Source organism: Protopterus annectens, chromosome 7.part1 (genome assembly GCF_019279795.1).
Source record: "Protopterus annectens isolate FY-2018-M chromosome 7.part1, PAN1.0, whole genome shotgun sequence".
Taxonomy (NCBI): domain Eukaryota; kingdom Metazoa; phylum Chordata; order Ceratodontiformes; family Protopteridae; genus Protopterus; species Protopterus annectens.
The window spans coordinates 450382408-450406167 of NC_056740.1; the positions used below are offsets into that span (position 1 = coordinate 450382408).

The window sequence follows — 23760 nt, forward strand, 5'->3', positions numbered from 1 at the left end:
ATTTCAACTTTATATTCTACACATGCTTCTCAACGTCTTAGCACAAGAAACCAGGACAAAGGAAAAATAATGGGGGGTGGGGGGCAAAGGCTCAAAGTCAGGGACAGATTTTAAAATATTGCTGGTATAAACTTAAAAAGTTGCTAGAATAATAGGTTTTGCATTGGTATGCATTTTTTGATGGATGTTAAGTCTAAAACCGCAAATATATGTGTCATTATTTAGTGGCTTGAATCCTCAAATGATTTTCCAGAAAACCACAAATTTTATGAAGAACAGACCAAACATATATGACAAAATCTGGACATTCCGGGAAAGTCTGGACAGGTGAGAGGTATAAAATGCCCTTGAGGCTTCTTATGCATTGGGTGTTTCTGAATATAGATAGACAGTGCACCAGATAGGCCTAAATGAACAGGAAACATATCTGTCTGTACAAAATTGGCTCATTGGTATGATTTGAATATCTCTTTATCATTATACATTCAAAAGCCAGAATAGTGACTGCTTTAAACATTTCCCATGGTGCCTTGATAAAGTAAGGGTCACAAATATTTTTGTTCAGATGTCAGAAGAAACAAATCCTCATGGTTGTTGTTTCAAAATGACCTTAGACGTTTTAGCACACCATCTTGGCTTCTGAGACAAGTGTCTGCATTTCCATGGTTTGTAGCAGGATGGCTCCTACCTGAAATGTGTACTAATGTGAAACATATAGAGCACAGCACAAAATTAATGTAGGAAAGCAGAGCCTTCTAGTGTATGTATCAGCTTAAAAACAATCCCTGGGATTCATCAATGCCTACACTAAGTGTACACTGTTCTGAGTGAACAGACAACCCAAGCATAACATAACATTACAAAGACATGCGTCTGGAGTGTTTCTACCCAGGCCTCCGCTGAAAATTGGCTCATTCCAAGTCGGACTTTCCCAATAAATGTTAAATAAAATAAATAAATGTTAAATAAATAAAATAACTCACTACGTCTTCCTCCTAATGATTTTTTTGAAGCTTTAAATAGTGAGGAAGATTCATAAAGGTTACCACAAAGTGTAGACTACATGTACACGTAGTATTAATCCTCTGAGTGACTAGAAAGCACAAAAAATGTGATGGGGATGTTCTTGAATGTAGATCAAGTACACTTAAGAGTAGGTGTTATTGAATCTGGCCCAGTGAGTGGAGATGGCAAATTTATTGGAATTTGGATTTACTGTGAGACAAACGATAACACATTTTACGAAGTCATTGTCTGTATCCCTGGTAACTCTGATTCCATGAATGTTTGTTAGTGAGTAATGGTACATTTTTCTTACAGTGATCTCTGGTGATGATTGCGAATCTTACATGGATTATAAGGGTTACCACCCAGAAGAGAAATGTTATGCATTTTCGTTTTGCTGTGGGGACTGTGACAGTCGTTACTGCTGCTCTAACCCTTTCATGTCATTTCCTGAAGAACAACAAAGACTCTGCTTTGTTAAAGGAAGGTAAGTCAGCAAAAGAAAAATTATTTTGTAAACTGCAGAAGCATGTTAAAATGCGACACACACCCAATGTCAGACTCACAGCTTATAAAATGTGTCTTTTGACATCATAACTTACTTGCATCCCATATTATTGGGTAAAGGCAGTACCATATGCAGTCTACTATAATTTAGTTAAATCATTGTTTTAAGATAGCACATTAGTGAGCGCTGCGTACCTTCTGTGGGAAGTTTGCATATTCTCATTATGTACGCATTATTTGCTGAGTGTTCAGGTTGGTTTCTTCTGCAGTCCCAAAGTCATATTTTGGTCTGCATATTGCCTATAGGAGTGTATGTTTGTGCATGTGTATGCACGTGTGTGTGTACGTGCATTTTTTATTCTGTGATTCAAGCCTTGAAGCAGGTTAGTTTTCTGACATTCTTTCATGTTTACAGATGCGTTAATGTAGATTTTTTCATTAGGAATATGGTTTGGGGAAGATTGAGTTCCCAATTTAGAATAATATCGGGGAAGTGTTTTTAAGTTCATAGTAGAATGTGTTGCTTGGAAATCTTTGTACTGTTAAATGTATTATGGTGGCTACATTTAATTATATGTACATGTGAATGTATAAAAATGCTGATAGCTTGTGGTCTATCAGGTTCACACAAGCTAACCAGTGGGATTTTACTAAGGACAGGAGACATGAGTCTGGGGAAGTGGTCATTTTTGGGGTTTGGGGATGCGCTAATTATCCGCACCACTATGTAGAGAGCTTTCAGGAAAAAAAAATTCCCAAAATTGTAGGATTCCTGACTTTCACATTGAGGACAAAAATCCAGTCATTTTTCCTATTGAAAGTACATTGATTCCTTTCTGACTGAAAAAGTCAACTCTGCTCACGTTGGTATGTACCTCTCTAGACATCTGCAACAACTGGAAAGGCCATGAAATTCCTCACTAAAGAATCACAGGCCTAAAGCAGATTCCCCTATACTGACCATCTAAAAAACTCCAGCTATACTCTGTCTCTATTGTCTACTCAGAGGCGATCTCTGCCTAACATACAAGGCCATGTCAAATCCAGAGCTGTTGGACATGCTGCACTTAAAGAAATCCAATCCCCTCAGAGCCACACACTCCAGTGATCTAAACTTTGTCATCACAATCAACAAAACATGCTGGAGGGATAAGTTCCTGACCCAGAGGCTTCCCATACTCTAGAATAGACTGCCCATACATGTCAAGCAGAGTGCCCCTTTGGCCCTCTTCAAAAGGAACCTTGACAATTGGATGAGACAAAGGAAATTCACTCTGAGGACTCTGATATTACAGACCAGCCAGAGGCTCATTTCTCCAATTATGAAGACTCAGATGCTGAAGAATCCATTCCAGCTGCTTCTCCACCAGAAGAATTCTCCTTTGGGAAACCTTACATGCCATGAGAACAATTCCAATGGCAGGAACAGGATTTCTCAGATTCCAGAAAAAGACTTAGGACTTTTCTGCACCTACCACAACACAGGCCTTTAGCTATACCTCCTGTCCTCTCTGTTGTGGGCGATGCATTTAATGATGTCTGCACTGCACCAGATTCCTTACCTCCAGCCCCTGTCAAACCAGACAGATTTTACAGGGTTCCAGACACTCATCACCACTTATACAAGGCCCCACTTGCAGACCCCAAAACCATATCCCAGGGGCCTAAGGCAGCAGCCTCGACCACAGCAAAAAACCCTATCTCTTCTCAAAGGGAAGCCAGCTCTTTAGACAGATGGGGCAAAAGGTTTACACCTCTGCTACTCTCTCAGCTAGAGCTTTAAATTGTCAGTTTCACATGATACAATACCAAGAGTTTATGCTTGATCAGTTAACTAAAAAGCTATCCTCTGATGACTCTATAGATAAGAAATATATATTAGAAATGGTAAATAACATACAACAGGTCAGTAACCATTCCTTAAAATGTGGCTATGATGCACTGGAGGCTTCATTTAGATCAGCCATGACTGGCACAGTGATAAGAAGACATGCATGGCTGAAGGAACAGGTCTTACGGATCATGTTAAAGCTAAGTTATTAGATGCACCTATGGATAAGGCCAGTTTGTTTGGTACACCTGCCCAGCAGGTAATGAAGAAAATGGAAGAAAAGGCAAAATCTGTACAAACAGTTAAAGATTTCTTGCAGGTTCAACCCCAAGGTTTAGCAGGAACTGGCCTGCCAAAAATTGGTCCTTTCCTGACTCCACAAGATCCCAAAGGGGCAGGAATAGACGTCCCAGAGGCAGAAATCAATCCAGAGGGGTGCCTACAGAGGGCGACAGTGGCAAGAGTAATAACAGAGGCACAGACACAGCCACTGCCACTACAGCAGCACAGTGACTTGATTCTAACTCCGCCTACCAGGCAACAAATAGCAGCACCATTAGGCGGAAAATTAACCTTATTTTAGAAAACTGGCACTATATCACAAAAGACAAGTGGATTCTGCAAACCATAGACCAAGGATACGGTTCCACTTCCACACCTTACCAGTCAAAGAGGAATGCCAAACCTGCCTCCAAATCAAAAACAGAAGCTCTACAGCAGATAATGCAACTAACAAAGATGAGAGCTGTGGAAAAGTGCCAATAACAGAACAAGGCAAAGTTCTCCAGACTATTCCTAGTTCCAAGAAAGGAAAAAGCTGGACACCTATTCTCGACCTGTCCATCTTAAATACATACATCATTGTCCCAAAATTCAAACTGCTGACCCTCCAGCAACTTCTTCCCATGCTGGGCAGGAGTGCTGGCTGGTAACTCTAGATCTCAAGGAGGCATACCTGCGTCCCCATCGACCAATTTGCAGAAGATACCTCAGATTTCTTGCAGGATCAGAGCACTATCAATTCTCAGCATTGCCCTTTGGCTTATCTACTGCTTAGAGTATTCACAAAATGCCTGGCATCAGTAATCGCTCACTGCAGACTACAGGAATCAAATTTATCCATACCTGGGCGACTGTCTGCTACAGGGGACAACAAAAGCAAGCTGACAACAGATTTACAAAGGGTCATTTATTTGCTACAAGCACTGGGATACACAGTCAATTTACAAAAGTCAAGGCTGATACCATCCCAAACAAGGACATTCTTGGGCGCGAATTGGACACAGTAAAACAAATGGCATTCCTAACTGCAGAAAAACAAAAGAACTCCCTCTTTACTTCTTGGCACTAACAAAACAGAACAAGCTAACAGCAAGAAAAGTTCTACAGGCCTTGGGCTTCATGGCATCCTGCATAATCTTGGTTCCACATGCCAGACTACATATCAGAAAACTACAGTGGTACCTAAAGAATTTATGGTCCCAACACAGGCACAGCCTAGAAGCAGAAATTCCTCTAATCCCATGCCTAAAACAGGAGTTCCTATGGTGGGCTCAAGCATGCCAGTCAAATCCAGGCCTACCTTTCACAACTATCAAGCAAGCCAAACCATCACAACAGACGCCTCAGACCTAGGATGGGGGGCTCACATGCTGGACAAATGCGTACAAGGATTGTGGACACAGGACCAGCTCCATTTGCACATCAACCTAAAAGAAATGCTGGCAGTAAAGCTGGCAATCCAAAAATTCAGACCATTCCTCAAAGCAGGACATTTGATGATAAGGACAGACAACACCACAGTCATGTGGTACATCAACAAACAGGGAGGCACTCATTCATACCCCCTATGCAGAATGACTTTGGACCTTTGGAACCTGGCGCTCAGCTACAACATCCAGTTACAGGCAATGTTAGGTACCAGGAAAGGAGAATACTCTAGCAGACATGTTAAGCAGAACCACCTCGGATGCTCACGAATGGATGCTACACCCGGACATCTTCAAGGCCATCTCAAAGAAATGGGAATGCCACAGATAGATCTATTCGCTTCCCTCTCAATCACCAGCTCAAAAATTCTGCACAAGGGCGTTCCACCCACTTGCATGGAAAGTGGACTCGCTCCCCTTCAGCTGGAAGGTCTGACAGCATATGCATTCCCACCTCTTCCCTTGATACACAAGGTATTACTAAAAATCAAGGAGGAACGTCCAAGGATAACCCTGATAGCTCCAAACTGGCCAAGACAACACTGGTACCCATTGCTGAGGCATGTCTCGGGACAAAATATGGCCAATACCCTGATGCCTTTGATGTTAACCCAGAACAACTACAGCATCATGCATCCAAACCTAAAAACTTTGCAACTGACTGCATGGAACATCACATAGCAACAACTAATCCAGAGCTTTCCCAAAGGGTTAAAGACATTATCCTTGAAGCCCGCAGACCTTCAACAAGAAGGAACTATGCAGGAAAATGGAAAAGGTTTGTCATTTGGAGTGCTGAAAGAGGAAAAGATGTGTCCAATATAGACATTGCTAACATTCTGGAGTATTTGGGAGCTTCTACATACAGGCCTGTCCTATTCCTCCATCAAGATACATGCATCAGCTATTTCCAGCAGAATACAGCTTTGATCCACCTGTCTTTTCATCCTTTACTCAGGCAGTTCCTCAGAGGGATCAAGAATGTAAAACCTCCTAGGAAACCACCATTGCCAGCTTGGGATTTGAACTTTGTGCTGGAAAAGTTGACACTCACCTTTTGAACCAGCAGCAACAGCAGACCTGCAGCATCTATCGTGGAAAACTGCTTTCCCTACTGGCAATAACCTCAGCAAGAAGGGTTTCTGAACTTCAGGCCCTAATGGCAGTACAACCCTTCCTAATCTTCCACCAAGATAGAGTGTCCATGAGGACTAATCCTACATTTATGCCTAAGGTGGTATCCAGAGTGTCTTTAAACCAGGCAATCCACCTACCTACCTTCTTCCCAAACCCACAAAACAGAGGGAAAGAATGCTGCATACCTTGGATGTACATAGACAGCTACGCTACTGCCTGGACAGAACAAAAGTAACAGAAAAACTGACCAGCTGTTTGTAGCCTATAACAGGAAGGGAAGGAAAAGCGATTTCCAAACAGACAATCTCCAAATGGATAGAAAATTGCATACGATTCTGTTACTCCTTTCATGGAAAACCAATTCCACAGAACATAAGGCCTCATTCTACAAGGGCAGCAGCCACTACCACTGCCTTCTTACGTGGGGTGGCAACCAAGGTCATTAGTGTGTGGGCTACTTGGACCTCCGTGCATACATTTGCCAAGCATTATAATCTACCTCTGTATACCAGATCCCGAGCAGGGTTTGCCACTGCAGTACTGCAAGGGAGCCTATCCACACCATAATCTATTCTTCCTCCTCCCTAGTTGGCTATGGTATTCTACCAGTTGTTATGACTGCAGATGCATCCATGAAGGACATAGTACAGTTTGTACCTACCATAAATGTAGATGTCCGAACTGGATAGCATCTGCAGTCAGGAATTCTCTCCCTCCTTCCCCTCTGTGGTACTCCTAGGGTATTTACCCTCCTAATAGCTAACTGGCGGGGGAGTCTCTTATGGTGTATTTGTTTGTATATATGTACATACATGCTTATTTTTTGTGTTTGCCTTCTATCTTTTTGGAAACATTGGCATTTACCCAAAATTTAGCCTTCCAAGAGGGCAACTGGCATCTGGGGCAAGAAACACTGAGGAAAATGGCGTCAGCTGATGCCTTTATACCCGAAGACCAACAGAGATGACGTCGGGTGAAGTGCGACATCAGCCGAAGCGGACCGGACTTTGGAATCCGGCCGAGCGAAGGGCTGCCTGACGACAGGACAACCCAGTTGTTATGACTGCAGATGCTATCCAGTTCGGACATCTACATTTATGGTAGGTACAAAACTGTACTTTCTTGAATGTAGATCAAGTACACTTAAGAGTAGGTGTTATTGAATCTGGCCCAGTGAGCGGAGATGGCAAATTTATTGGAATTTGGATTTACTGTGAGACAAACGATAACACATTTTACGAAGTCATTGTCTGTATCCCTGGTAACTGATTGCATGAATGTTTGTTAGTGAGTAATGGTACATTTTTCTTACAGTGATCTCTGGTGATGATTGCGAATCTTACATGGATTATAAGGGTTACCACCCAGAAGAGAAATGTTATGCATTTTCGTTTTGCTGTGGGGACTGTGACAGTCGTTACTGCTGCTCTAACCTTTTCAGCTCATTTCCTGAAGAACAACAAAGACTCTGCTTTGTTAAAGGAAGGTAAGTCAGCAAAAGAAAAATTATTTTGTAAACTGCAGAAGCGTGTTAAAATGAGACACATACTCAATGTTAGACTCACAGATTATAAAATGTGTCTTTTGACATCATAACTTACTTGCATCCCATATTATTGGGTAAAGGCAGTACCATATGCAGTCTACTGTAATTTAGTAGTTAAATCATTGTTTTAAGATAGCACATTAGTGAGCGCTGCGTACCTTCTGTGGGAAGTTTGCATATTCTCATTATGTATGCATTATTTGCTGAGTGTTCAGGTTGGTTTCTTCTGCAGTCCCAAAGTCATATTTTGGTCTGCATATTGCCTATAGGAGTGTATGTTTGTGCATGTGTATGCACATGTGTGTGTACATGCATTTTTTATTCTGTGATTCAAGCCTTGAAGCAGGTTAGTTTTCTGACATTCTTTCATGTTTACAGAAATGTAGATTTTTTCATTAGGAATATGGTTTGGGGAAGATTGAGTTCCCAATTTAGAATAATATCGGGGAAGTGTTTTTAAGTTCATAGTAGAATGTGTTGCTTGGAAATCTTTGTACTGTTAAATGTATTATGGTGGCTACATTTAATTATATGTACATGTGAATGTATAAAAATGCTGATAGCTTGTGGTCTATCAGGTTCACACAAGCTAACCAGTGGGATTTTACTAAGGACAGGAGACATGAGTCTGGGGAAGTGGTCATTTTTGGGGTTTGGGGATGCGCTAATTATCCGCACCACTATGTAGAGAGCTTTCAGGAAAAAAAAATTCCCAAAATTGTAGGATTCCTGACTTTCACATTGAGGACAAAATCCAGTCATTTTTCCTATTGAAAGTACATTGATTCCTTTCTGACTGAAAAGTCAACTCTGCTCCGTTTGGTATGTACCTCTCTAGACATCTGCAACAACTGGAAAGGCCGCATAAATTCCTCACTAAAAGAATCACAGGCCTAAAGCAGATTCCCTATACTGACCATCTAAAAAAACTCCAGCTATACTCTGTCTCCTATTGTCTACTCAGAGGCGATCTCTGCCTAACATACAAGGCCATGTCAAATCCAGAGCTGTTGGACATGCTGCACTTAAAGAAATCCCAATCCCTCAGAGCCACACACTCCAGTGATCTAAACTTTGTCATCACAATCAACAAAACATGCTGGAGGGATAAGTTCCTGACCCAGAGGCTTCCCATACTCTAGAATAGACTGCCCATACATGTCAAGCAGAGTGCCCCTTTGGCCCTCTTCAAAAGGAACCTTGACAATTGGATGAGACAAAGGAAATTCACTCTGGGGATAACGTCAGTCGCCCTGCTGGACAGGGGTCCAGGGAAGTAAATACTGTGGCAAGAAATATCCAGGGAATTTTATGGCTAGGCTTGTATAGGCCCTAGGGCTGATAGCCTAGTACCAGCCTATGAACCTATGAACTGTCATACCTTGTACCAAATTCTGTTTGGCTTCCTAGCTGTCCACACATTAGACTACCCATTTGATATGTCCAGCCACACCCTATCTGCCCAATTCCTCTTCTTTTTGTATCCTACTTCTCTAACCTTGTAGTTTACACACACATTTTGATATATTATGTATAATTTTTGCCAGCTTTGACCTATGGCCTTTTGTTTATATGTAAGTTTGTGAATATTACTTGTCTTTATTTCTGCGAACAATTGTCTTATCTTACAAGGTCTTTATTTTGTTGCTCATTGAATCTTGGTTTGCTTTACTTGTCTTACCGGTGTTCTCTATAAATGGGCATTTCCCCACCCTAGGGTCAACTCATTTAACAAACTGCAGGAGATGATACAAGTAAAAAGTACGTTTCTTGCCTTGTCGGTAATGCAGAAATCTATGTATGCTTTCTGGATGAGAAAGAGGCAAGTTACCTTTCCTACCATGTACTTTATGGGGCTATATTGGAATTGCAAAAGTCCTATTCACCGAATACATAAACACCCACACATATTACGCGAACCGTGAATACACCAAATGCCCTAAACCATGAAATTTAAAAACTCGAACCATCAAAGTTGTCCCACCCCACCGCCCGCTACATACTATCTACCCAAACAAAATAAATAAATCACATACATACACTAACTAAAACCCTACTTCTAACCCTAAACTAAATCCTGTACATACCACCATGTATGCACTTACCTTAGCCCACACCCTAACTGTAAGGTCTGTAACTATCACACAATTACCTTAAGAAGCTATACCCAAACAAAATAAATAATCCACACACATACACTTAACAAAACCTTACTTCTACCCCTACACTAAATCTCACATGCATTGCCATCTATGCACTTATCTTAACTCGCACCCTAACCCTAAGGTCCATAACTATCGCACACTTACCTTACGGAGCTATACCACAGAAGGGCCAACCATGACGATTCAACATTTCGGATTTTGCACTTCAGGATGATCGGTGTTTTCGCGGTTCGATGAATACGTGTCGGCGTTTACGTATTCGGGTAACTGGACCTTCGAGGTTCTAATAGGGAACCGTACTTTATACCTGAATTACCTCTGTTTATTTAGAAACAAGCTAAATCACATTACAAAAGTGAAAGATTAAAAAAAAAAAAAAAAAAAAAAAAAAAAACAACCAGTTGAGAATGCAAGCCTGTGTACGTAAGGAGTACCATTTGGTGTTAGGTGGTTTCTAAGGTCTTCCCAAAGCAGTCTAGTTACTTTGTATGTCTTTTGTCAGAACTGTTTTGTTTTGTACACCTGTCATTCCAGTTTTACCTTACGAGAAGTGGTTTCCTTCTGATGTGCTAAAGAGACATTCGGGGGTAACAGATGGTGGTCCCTCAATAGTTAGGCTGAAAGCACTTTTGCCATATTCAGTTAATCACTGTATATTCCCACCACTTGTATCTTGGATCTTCGGTGTCTTAGCAGTCTTCTTTCATATGCCCCCCCCCCCCCCACCGCATTGTATCACATCTTAAATATCTCTTTGCCTGTTTGTTTCCAACAACTTGGAAATTTGTCCCATTGACTGGATCCACATAAGAAGTTTTTCTGAATGGTACACATAAGTGAATATTCACCTTTCTGCAACAGGGGCATACAAAATGTTTTTTTATACAGTGTTTCCATGTCCTGTTTGAGAACACTTACCTAACTGTAACAGCACATAGTACCACAATTTCTCTCAGTTCATCAGCAGTTTATTAGAGCCCATCATGTCAAGGTTAGGCAAGTGAATGGAAACTTCGACATCTGAACACAACTTACTCTGAGTTAAGGGGACCTTGGAATTGTATTTGGGGGTACAAGGGTCTCCTTCTGCATGGAGGTGGAGGGCTTTGCCTGGGAATAAAATACATTAATCATCTTTAATTATCAGTGAATTTCCATTTGGTCACCTTGTTTTCACCAAATGATTTTCTACAAATGGATCGCTAGTGAATCAAAACATTCACACATCACAACCAACAGCAGACTGTTTGCCTGCCTTGTATGCTGGACAAACACAGATCACATGTCACTGAAAAATATATGCACCTCACGTGGCACTGCTGAACAAACACAGCTCACAGGTCACTCCTGAACATAAGCAGTTCACATGTCACTGCTTGAACATACACAGCTCACATGTCACTGCTGAACATACACAGCTCACATGTCACTGCTAAACATATGCAGCTCACTTGGCTCTGCTGAACATACAAAGCTCATGTGCCACTGCTGAACATACACAGCTCACATGTCACTGATGAACATAAGCAGCTAACGTATCCCTGCTGAACATACACTGCTCACATGTCACTGAAGAACATATGCACCTCACGTGTCACTGCTAAACATACACAGCTCACGTGTCACTGCTGAACATACACAGCTCACGTGTCACTGCTGAACATACAAAGCTCACCTGTCACTACTGAACATACGCAGCTCACAAGTCCTTGCTGAACATACAAAGCTCACATGCCACTGCTGAATATAAGCAGCTCACGTGTCACTGCTAAACATAAGCAGTTCATGTGGCACTGCTGAACATAAGCAGCTCATGGCACTGCTGAACATAAGCAGCTCACATGCCACTACTGAACATATGCAGCTTACTTGTCACTGCTGAACATTAACAGCTCACACGTCACTGCTGAAAATACACAGCTCATGTGTCATCGCTGAACATATGCAGTTCACATGCCACTGCTGAACATACACAGCTCATGTGTCATCGCTGAACATATGCAGTTCACGTGCCACTGTTGCCCTTCACCATTATCACATCATTACATAGGAAGAGAGGGCTTGAACAGTAATAGGTTTTTCTAGTGGAATTTAAGTTTATTTTATTTTGCATTTGTTTACTGGGTTTGTCTGGCTGCATTTAGTAAAAAAAAAAAAAAAACTTTTCACTGGAGGCTGAGGGAAAGCTCCAACATATTTATTTTTTATTTTATTTTATTTTACATTTGTTGACCGGGCTGCTCCAACTGGATATATGACTATTTTCAGCAGAGGCCCGGGGAGAAAATATTGCAAATATTTTAATTAGACATTCAGCTATATGCACGTACAGATGTAAAGTAATATACAACAGTTACACATTTATCTGCTAATTAGATTTGAACATAGAAGAAACTGTTACAGGTTAAAAGATACTTATGCATTAGTAGGTATTGAACATTGAGCATTTGAAGGTGTGTATTACTGGGTTTATCAAAGAGATAATGTGTCATGTGATTAGAGGTTAGAAATGGAAGTAAGGAAGGAATTAGGAAGTGCAAAAGATATTAATGTTGTAGTCAAAAAGTATAGTCTAAAGCCAGTTATGTGACAGTTATGTCCATATGTACATGGCTATCATAAGTTTTGTACTAGCAGTGTGGGCGAGGCTGATGACAATGTATACAGCTGGGAAATGCTAGTAAAATTGTTCAGGTTTTAGTGGACTGGTTGTGGGGTGTAGGATCCTAAATGAAGAGAAATGGTTTGATGATATGGTATGCTAGAGGTGTACAGGAGCAGATTCATTAATTTGACAGGTGAATTTTTGTTTGCGTTTTTAATGAGTTTGCATTCTGAATGGATTTCACTGGTAGTGGGATGGGGTTCAGTAGTTTACGTAACCTATTTGAATACAGAGAGTCACCTGTGGTATTAGATGATTTGGTTGTAGTGGTTAGTGATTTTTTTCTCTGGAGTGTAAAATTATACTGTATTGGGGAGTACTGTTGTATTAGGTTGTTAAAGGCTGGGCAAATTTCTGGTTTATAGAGAAGTATATTTTACTGCAGATTTGGCAATTTTATTACAGCATTTCTCAAGTTTGGACAGTTGTGAGAATTAAAGATTGTGAAGACTGGAGCAGCATAGAGGAAAGATGGCAGTATAAAAGTAGAGGCTATGCATCTTCTGGCTGTGTTATGCATAATGTACCTGTTTTTTTATGAGTCTTTTTAACCATGTATGATGTATGGTGGTCGAATTCCAACTGGTCGTCCATGATGACACCTAGTAATTTTGCGTGATTTACTTGTTTTGTCATGGTATTTTTGGCACAGGCAATAGTGAATAGGGCAGATGTTCATCGTGTTTCACTGTTGCAGTCATTACAGTTAGGTTATCCTGCTGGCAGGCTACCTACAGTCGGCCTGAGTTCCAAAGTCTAGGTCCGGCATCGGTTGCTGTCACCTCTTCCCTGACGTCAGTGCGCCAGGGGTATAAAAGATGCAGCCGACGCCATTTTCTTCAGTCTTTCTTGCCACGCGGTGCCCGAAGCAAAAGCAGTTCGCAAGTGCTGGTCGGCCAACTCCTGAAGTTTTCGAATACGAATTTCAGATCCGAAGTCTTCATTAAAGCTAAGTACCCCATTGGGTAAACTTTTTTCTTGCTCCAGACCAATGTCAGAAAAAGTTAATAATTGTATTTCTTGTGGGAAGCAAATACCTCATAAGGATTTTCATTCTTACTGTATTCCTTGCCTAGGCCCTGACCATAACATTGCTAGTTGTCGGTTTTGTGCTAGATTTAACCAACGCACTATTAAGCATCGGTACGATTTTGCATTTCATTACTTTGGCAGAAGATTTAATTATATAATGCTGTCGGATCAGCCGACTACCGGAATTTACAAAAAATGAAAAGAAAAAGAAAAGGACAGGCATCCGAGATCCAAAACCGATGACGAGGCTTCTTCTAGGCCTGTCGCCGGTTCGCCGGTTCTCAGTGAGGCACTTTCGCAGCCCCTGATGCCCGCTGCCTCAGAGCCACAGGCCGCTTCCATCTCCCACGTGGAGCCGACTGGGCCTCTGGAAACTCAAGATATTGGACACTCGGAAACTATTCCCTCAGATGGGTCCAGAGCCGCTGAGCAGGTATCGGCTTCTGAGGGTGTTTTCAGGCCTACACATTTATATGTAAAAACAACTTCAGCTTCAAAGGCAAAGACTAAAGCAGCTCTAAAGACAAAGAAACAAGTACAGTATTCACCAGGACAGGCCTCCATGCCTAAAAAACAGATGCTTAAAATGGCTGAAGACCTTATTACTTTGATCAGGGGTTCCCATCCCCTCCTGAAAAGAGGCCTAGGCAAGAGTTAGAATATGAATCTTCAGACCAGGTTTCCATTTCCTCTGATTCCTCCTCTGAGCAGGAATGCTCTCTTCCTCCCTATGAGGATTCTGATGCTGAAGAATCTATCCCTTCAGCCTGTCCTCCTGAGGATTATTCTTTTGGGGAAACACTGCATACTATGAGGGAGCATTTCCACTGGGAGAGCCAAGATTACTCAGAATCCAAGAAAAGGCTCAGAGATTTCCTTTTATTGCCCCAGCACAGGCCCCTTGCTATCCCACCTGTTTTAGACATTGTAGATAATGTATTTACAGAGTCCAGTTTTTTCTCCAGACTCTTTGCCACCAGCCCCTGTTAAGCCAGACAGATACTACAGGGTTCCTGATTCACATAAATTTCTCTATAAGAATCCTGCAGCTGATCCAGAGACCATCTCTCAGGGTCCCAAGGGGGTCAAGGCTTCTACTGCAAAAAAACCTATCCCCTCTGATAGAGCTTCTAGGGCCCTAGGTAGATGGGGAAAAAAGATTTATACCTCTGCTACCTTGGCTGTAAGAGCTTTAAATTGCCAATTTCATATGTCTAAGTATCAGCGATATCTTATGTCTTTGCTTAAACAGAAAATGCCAGCAAATACAGAATGTGCAGACAACAAAGAAATGCAGGATTTATTGCATGCAGCTGAACAAGTTGGAAAGCATACTTTGCAATGTGGTTTTGATTCTCTTGAGGCCTCCTGCAGGGCCACAGTTACAGGTTCGGTCATTAGGAGGCATGCTTGGCTAAAGGAACAAAATTTGCCAGATCATGTTAAAGCAAAACTATTATATGCTCCATTATAGCATGATACTTTGCTTGGTGCTAAAGCAGAAGAGGTGTTGAAGAAAATGGAGGACAAGGCTAAATCTATGCAAACAGTCAAGGATTTCTTACAGGTACAGCCTCCCAGATTTAGCAGGAACTGGCCTACAAAAAAATTGGTCCTTTCCAGTGTCAGATAGACCACAAAGGGGCAGATACAGATGCCCCAGAGGCAGATCACAGCCCCAAGGCTCATACAGGCCTAAACAATGGGGTGCTTCCACCTCCAAGAGTGGAGTGGAAAAATCACAGCCATTCAGGAAACAGTCTCAATGACTTTCCACTTCCAGCACCAAGCACTTATCTTTTGACAGCCCCTTTGGGAGGAAAGCTAGCACTATTTTCACAAAATTGGCTCATGATCACCCAGGTCAAATGGGTTCTAAATATAGTTTCACAAGGCTACAGGTTCCACTTTCACACCCTGCCAAGGCAAAACAGTATGCCAGACCTACCACGCAATCAATGGGCAGAGGCACAAAAGCAGGTTTCATCCCTCATGGACATGAGGGCCATTGAACAAGTACCAGAACAAGAGCAGGATCATGGATTCTATTCAAGACTGTTCTTGGTACCCAGAAAAGACAAAGTCTGGAGACCAATACTGGACTTATCTATTCTAAACACATATATGGATATTCCAAAATTCAAGATGTTGGCTCTACAGCAGCTTCTGCCCATGTTGGGCAAGAAGGCTCGGCTTGTGACTTTAGATCTAAAACAGGCATACCTGCATGTCCCAATCAGACAAACATGCAGAAGATACCTCAGATTCAAGGCTGGCTCAATGCTCTACCAATTCTCTGCACTGCCCTTTGGCTTATCTACTGTGCACTGGGTCTTCACAAAGTGCCTGGCACCATTCATTGCATTCTGCACACAAAGAGGAATACAAATATATCCTTACTTGGATGACTGCCTCATTCAAACAGAGAACAAGGACATTCTACTACAGCATCTGGCGTTTGTAAAGAGATTACTACCATGCCTAGGGTACACAGTCAACAAACAAAAATCAAAACTAGTACCCTCTCAAGAGATAATATTCCTAGGTGCAAGCTTAAATACAACTGTCCAGATGGCTTATCTCACGCCAGACAAACAAAGGCAACTGACTACCTATTTCAAAATGTTGGCAACAAAGGCCCAGTTATCTGCAAGAAAAATTCTGCAGGCTTTGGGCTTCATGTCATCCTGCATACTACTAATTCCATATGCAAGACTGCATATGAGGAAACTTCAATGGTACCTAAAAAGTGTTTGGACTCAACATTGCCACAGCCTGGAAACAATAATTACACTCATTCCCTGCCTGCAACAGGAGTTTCAATGGTGGGCAAAAGCCTGTCACCACAACACGGGACAGCCATTCACCTTACCCACAGCCAGGCAGACATTGACAACAGACTCATCAGATTACGCCTGGGGGGCCCATATGGCAGGAAGATGTATTCAGGGCACATGGTCCGCAAGTCAAATGCATCCACATATCAATCAAAAAGAGATGCTAGCTGTTCAGAATGCCTTAACAGCCTTCAAGGATCAACTTCATCCAGGACAACTACTAATAAAGACGGACAACACTACAGTCATGTGGTACATAAACAAGCAGGGAGGCATACATTCCTACCCCCTCTGCAGGCTAGCCATGAACTTGTGGGACACTGCATTGACTTACCAAGTACAGCTACAAGCTCAATTCCTGCCAGGAAGGAAAAATACTCTGGAGACAAACTAAGCAGAAACCTGCTGGATCCCCACGAGTGGAAATTGGATCCACAAGTCTTCAGCATGATAACAAGGACCTGGGGATGCCTGGGCATAGACCTATTTGCCTCCCCTCACAACTACTAACTACAAAGATTCTGCACAAGGACTTATCACAAGCAAGCATGGAAAGTGGATGCTCTATCTTTCAGCTGGAAAAATCTAACAGTATATGCTTTTCCTCCTCTGCCTCTACTCCCCAAGGTACTCCTCAAGGTCAGACAAGAGAAACCAAAAAGTGATCCTGATTGCCCCAAACTGTCCCCACCAGCACTGGTACCTAATCCTAAAGAGCTTGTCTCACTGCCCAGCCTGGACATTGCCTCAAATCCCTCCCTTATTGACTCAACAAGACAGTCAGATACTGCACAGCCAACTCAAAACCTTAAACCTGGCAGCATGCAGATAATGTAGCCTCTCAAGGCACACCTCTCTCTAAAGCAGTGATGGATGTTATTTTGTAGGCCAGGAGGCCTAGCATGAGGAAATCTTATGCAGAAAAATGGAAGAGATTCTGTGCTTGGAACCAGGCACAAGGTTTTAATACGACTGTTCCAAATATTCCTCAGATTTTGCAATACTTAACTGAGATACTGGAGAAGGGCCTTTCTTTTTCATCAATTAAAATTCATGACTCTGCCATTTCAGCTCATTACAATACAGAACCACCGATTTTTTTCTCATCCATTACTAAGGCAGTTTCTCAGAGGGGCGAAAAACATAAGACCCTCTAGGAGAGCACCAATGCCTGCATGGGACCTAAACTACGTCTTGGAAAAACTTACACTGCCTCCGTTTGAGCCAGCTTCTGCAGCTGGTATAAAATTCCTCTCCTGGAAAACAGCTCTACTCCTAGCAATAACCTCCACTAGATGAGTCTCAGAGTTACAAGCACTCATGGCTGTGGAACCCTTTATCATTTTCCATCCTGACAGGGTTTCTCTGAGAACAAACCCTACATTTATGCCTAAGGTAGTCTCCAGTGTGGCACTTAACCAAACAATTAATTTGCCTACCTTTTATCCAAACCCACAGAATAAGGGTGAGAAAATGTTGCATTCTTTGGACATTCACAGACAGTTACGCTTCTACTTGGACAGAACCAAAGCTATCAGAAAGACTGAACAGCTTCTAGTGTTATGCAGCAGCATCACAAGGAAGACCTATCACAAAGCAGACTATTTCAAAGTGGATAGGCCACTGTATTCGTTTCTGCTATTCACATCATGGCAAATCAGTGCCTAAGGGCATTAGGCCACATTCAACCAGAGCAGCAGCTACTTCAGCAGCCTTCCTCAGAGGAGTACCCACCAAAGACATCTTAGAGGCTGCAACTTGGAGTTCAGTGCATACTTTTACAAAGCACTATCACTTACCTCTCTACTCTAAATCCAGGGCAGGCTTTGCCACTGCAGTTCTGCAGGGTCTGATAGCCTCTCCTAATCCTATTTAGTACCAGCCTCCCAACCTTAGCTTTGGGATTCAACCCAATTGTAATGACTGCAACAGTGAAACACGATGAACATAGTACAGTTGTGTACCTACCATAAATGTAGCTGTTCCAGTGTATTCACTTTTGCAGTCCAGGTTACCCTCCCTCCATGCCCCCCTCTCTTTGCTGGGATTTATCTGTGCTTCTCTATCCTATACAACCTATGTGGTGTATTTGCTTGTAGATGAAGGCAAAGTTGTTTTATGTGCATGCATGCTTATTGGCATAATTTAGCCTACCATTTTAGGGGCACCTGACATCTGGGGCAAGAAAAACTGAAGAAAATGGCATCTGCTGCATCTTTTATACCCCTGGCGCACTGACGTCAGGGAAGAAGTGACAGCAACCGATGCCAGACCAAGACTTTGGAATTCAGGCTGACTGTGGGTAGCCTGTCAGCAGGATAACCCAATTGTAATGACTGCAACAGTGAATACACTCGAACATCTACATTTATGGTAGATACACAACTGTACTTTTTGGTAGAGATGTGTTTTGCAGTGAAGAGCAGCAATTTATGTTTTTTCTTTTTAGGGTTTAGAAGTAGTTGTGAATTATTTATCCATGTTTCAATTAAACTGAAGGATTGTTGTGATAGGTCTTGGAGTTGAGAGATTTGGGAGAACAGATTAGGATCAAGTCATCAGCGTATTGAACTAGGGTACTATTTTTTGTAACAGCATTGATGAATATGTTGAAAAGTATAGGGCCTAGTATAGATCCTCGTGGGACACCAGTACACACTGAAAAAAAGATGGGGAAATCATTTTTCAATTAACTGCTAGTAGTCTGAGAGATAGTTATAGAATCACTGCACTAAAGAGTTGGTGAGCCCTAAGGATGAGAGTTTATGTAAGAGTTTCTGGTGAGCAGCAGTAACAAAGTCTAGGAAGATGCCACAGACTAGGCTAGAGACTAGGCTCCCTGCGTTTCTGTGGGTTTTGATAATATTAACAAAATTTAGCAAAGTTGTAGTTGTGCTGTGACGTGTATGGAAGCTGTGCTGGGTTGACAACAGAAGCTGATTATCAATTAGGTAGTTGATAACGGTGTATGAATCCATTGTTCTAATATTTTTGATAGTTAACATAAAATGGAATTGCCCTACAGTTTGAATGATCTGTATTGACTCCAGCCTTGTACAGTGGAATAATAAATGCTTTTTTTCAATAGTGAGCGGGCTTTATTCTCAGATGTAAATCAAGTTATCAGAACTGAAACTGGATATGCAGTAGTCTTGGCTGCTGTTTTAAGTTATTCGCTTGGGAGTTTGTCTGGGGCAGTTGTAGTAGGCTTTCATTTTGTGATATGCATTTGATGGCATCTGTGGGAACTGGCTGGAAGGAGAGATGTTGAAGGAGGTTATTTGACTGAGTAGGAACATCAAGAGCTTGATTAGTCACCTGGTTGGTGAATAACTGTACTGTCTGTATAAAGTGGGTATTGGACTGTTTGCCTGTGGTATCATTTTGTTTCTGTGTGTCTGGTGTTGGCTGTGTAGTTTGTACTGGATTTAATAGTTTATTGATTGAGGCCAAGACCAGTTTTGGATTATTACAGGCTGAGTAGTGTGTTGTTTCTTTTGTTGAGAAGTTGTTTTCTTAGGTTTCTTAATCATGTGAATGCTTTTAAAGTTGGAGCTGTTATAGTTTTTCTTTATTGATGTGGGGCTCCTGACTTTATTTTCAGTGCCGAGTGAGACAGACAGTGAACATGTTCATTAATCTGAGGTCAGTGGCTGTTAGTATGGGTCATGGTATTTGCAGCTCTCTCATATGGCCTTGGAAAACTTGCTTTTTAGTGGGTTCAGAGGAATTAACAAAATATTTTATACTGATTGGACCCATGTCTGGATGTGTGTAGAAGACAAATACATGTATAACGTTACTCATTTTAGTCTCATGCAATTCTTGAACAAATAATTCAAGGGTTTGATAATGTAATGTTATAACATCATCAATGAACCGTTTATGAAACATTAGCTGATTGTGCTTAAACCCAGTCAGCATAGAATCGAAGATAAAAAGCTATTCCTACCTGGCCAGTACAAGGTTAGCATAGCTGTTAGCCACTGGAGTCGCCATCGCCACACCTAGAATCTGATGGTATATAGTATCATTGAACAGAAAAACATTATTTTCTAAAGCCAGTTCTAGAACCGTTTGTTCAAGGTTCGTTGATGATGTTAAAGTATTATGGATGGGAACTTATCACACTCTTGAATTTGTTCAAGAATTGCATGAGACTACTTATAGGTTCACAGTTTCATAGGTAGGTACTAGGCTATTGGCCGTAGGGCCTATATAAGCCTAGCCAAAAGGTACCCTGACTTTTGCCACCCAAGAAAATTATTTTCCTGTGCCACTGTCGAGCAGAGCCACAGAAGTGATCCCTGGGGTGAATTTCCTATCTCCCATCCAATCATTAAGATTTTTCTTGAAGAGTGCTAATGAGGAGCTTTGTTTGATATAGATAGGTAGTCTGTTCCAGAGTATGGGAAGTCTCTGGGACAGGAATCTATCCCTCCAGCATGTTCTGTTTATTGTGGTGACGAGGTTTAGGTCCCTAGAGTGTGTAGCTCGTAGAGATTAGGATTTCTTTAAGTGGAGCATGTCCAACAGCTCTGGGTTTGACATAGCTTTGTATGTTAGGCAGAGATTGCCTCTGAGTAGGCGATATGCGACAGAGTAAAGCTGCAGTTTTTTGAGATGGTCTGGGTAGGGCATCTGTTTGAGGCCAGTAATCCTCTTTGTGAGGTATTTCTGTGGCCTTTCCAGTTGTTCTGGAACTAACTTCCTTCTCTTTGATATGAATTATTCAGATAAAGAAATTAGTTTTTTGCATGTTACTTTATGTAAAGCTGGTGGTACCTTACATACCTCTATACATAAGAAAAATGTTGAGACAACCAGGTATGTTCATAGTAATAGTATGCACCCTATATATATATATAGATATATATATATATATATATATATATATATATATATATATATATATATATATATATAAAGATGTTGTAAAAAGTCAACTTTTGCGTGTTAGCCGGTTATATACCACTGATGAAGATTTTCGATCTGAAGTTGGGAATATGGTCAATGATTTTGTATCGAGAGGTTATGATAGGAATTTACTAAGAAATAGCGCCAGGTATGTTGCATTTGAATGACATAACTTAGCTAGACCTTATCTGTTTTGTAATGGTGCTTTAAACAATGATGGTCATCACCAGGAATGGGAGTTAAGAAATATGGTGCTTGGGTTATATAATGAAATATAACAAACATTTGCGGCAGATGCCATGCATAACAAAAAGGAGCTGCACTATTTTGCAGTTCTGATAATGAAATAAAAAAGATAGTTGGAGCTAGACTGTTCTTTGTATTTAAGAATGAGAAGAATTTGAAACAACTATTATGTTATAAGGATATTAAATATGTTGTGCAAGGAACCCAAGCACAAAAAAATACTTCAGTTCCTTGTTATAATTGTACTTTCTGTCAGTTTATTAATACTGATCTGGACTTTGAACACCCTATCTTTAAAACTAAGTTCTCTTTTAGGACGTTTGCTACATGTACAACTGAGAATGTTGTTGATCTAGAGACTTGTATAAAATGTACGTGTTTCTACATAGGTAAGACCAACTGTAAACTTAAGGAAATAATATTGTCACGTTTCAGAAATTCATAGAGGGATGGAGACAAATGCCCATCCAGGCATATTACAGATAATGGGAATGATTATACATTTAAGTTTGGGGTACTGCAAAAGGTTTTCTTAGGTAAAAGAGGGGGGTGACATTATATATAGAACTGAAAGGGCTGAATACAAGTGGACCAATTATTTTAGAGCTGATATGCCACCGGGTCTCAACAAAGTTAATAGTATTAAACCTATATTGAAAATTAAACACACTCATATTTTATTGTTCTGTCTCTTTTAGATTTGATTAATGTCAAGGTTTTAAGTAATTATTTAACTCTGTAATATTATTGGCTGGCAAGAATTATTTAAAGAATGGTTTAAACAAAGTTTTTTTTATGTATTGATAAAGAGTGCTTTACTTGAAAGCTTTACACATTCTTTTTAATAAATTTATACTGTGTGTACGTGCCTTCGCTGAATGTTGGGCATCGAGCTGGCAACTCGGCACCATAAAAATCTACTGCCAATCATTAGTGGACTGGAGTTCTGCTGTGGCGACCCCTAACCGGGAAAAGCAGAAAAGACAAACATACTGTGTGGACATCTGTGCCTTGGTTTATTTGTTCTGCTGTATTTTTTGTGAACTCTCACAACTCAGCATTAGCCGTACATAGTTCACAGGATAGATATTGGCTATCTGACTGAGTCCATACTATTAAGGTTGGAGTATGTGCTGTAAACAGAAAAAATTCACTAGTGGTGTCTCACAGATCTCTGTCTTAGGCCGTATCCTCTTTGATATATATATATATATATATATATATATATATATATATATATATATATATATTTCTCTGACATAAAAGCCGATGTTAATGGACTGTGACTAACAAAGTTTGGTAAGTTTGGTCGACACAGTGGTGCAGGTCAACGCAGTGGTGCAGCAATTAGCTGTGTCACCTAACAGCAAGAGGTTCTCCAGTTCAATTCTTGGCTGGGGTGTCTTCTGTGTGGAGCCTGCATGTTCTCTCTGCATTCACGTGGGTTTCCTCTGGATGCTGCCATTTCCTGCCATGTTACAAAGGCATACATCTGGAGCATTTCTCCCTGGGCCTCCACTGAAAATGGACTCTGTCCTAGTTGAACTTTCCCTGTAAACAAATGTTAAATAAATAAAATAATTAATGATTGCAAATTGGACATTTACCAAATTCCATTCTGGTAATCAAATTTTACAGTAAGGACCTGACCATACAAATTCTTTGTCTATTAATCATTACTCCAAGACATGCAGTATAGTTTCCTTTGGCAAATCTATGATAGGTTCATAGGTACATACTAGGTATAGGTTCATAGGTACGTACTAGGTAATCAGACTGCAGACAATTGCAAGCCTAGTTAAAATCCCTGTTTAAAAGTTACCTTTAGCCTCAAGGAGGGCAAGACAGTGTAGATGAGGGGAGAATTTGAGTCTGCCCCTCCCTTTATCTAGGTTTACCTTGAGGTGGCAGGCTTGTTACTCTGCTTAACAGGTAGTGGAAGTTTGTTCCAGAGCTGAGGAATATGTTGGGATATGAACCCATCATGCTGACTTGTCTTATTTATCTGCTAATGAAAGTTTAGTTCCTTTAACAGATTGTTTGAGATACCATTAGTTCTGCAAAGCAGTAGGAGGTCAAATAAGATTGGATCTTTCAGGACATGAAAGGCTAGACCTAGATTTCCATGGAGAAGTCTAGAAGAGACGGAGTACAGAAAAAGGG

At 41.1% G+C, this 23760-nt stretch overlaps 1 protein-coding gene across 2 annotated transcripts in view; it reads left to right on the forward strand.

Annotated features, from left to right (window-relative positions):
- Positions 1 to 23760, forward strand: part of SHISA5 (shisa family member 5) — a 766277-nt gene that overhangs the window by 222226 nt on the left and 520291 nt on the right. The window contains exon 2 of one of the 2 annotated variants that reach the window (XM_044078913.1): positions 1321 to 1492. In XM_044078913.1, coding sequence (XP_043934848.1) covers positions 1321 to 1492 — 172 coding nt within the window. Of the gene's footprint in view, positions 1 to 1320; positions 1493 to 7507; positions 7676 to 23760 lie in introns of those variants that run through there. The other variant, XM_044078914.1, reaches the window with a different exon arrangement.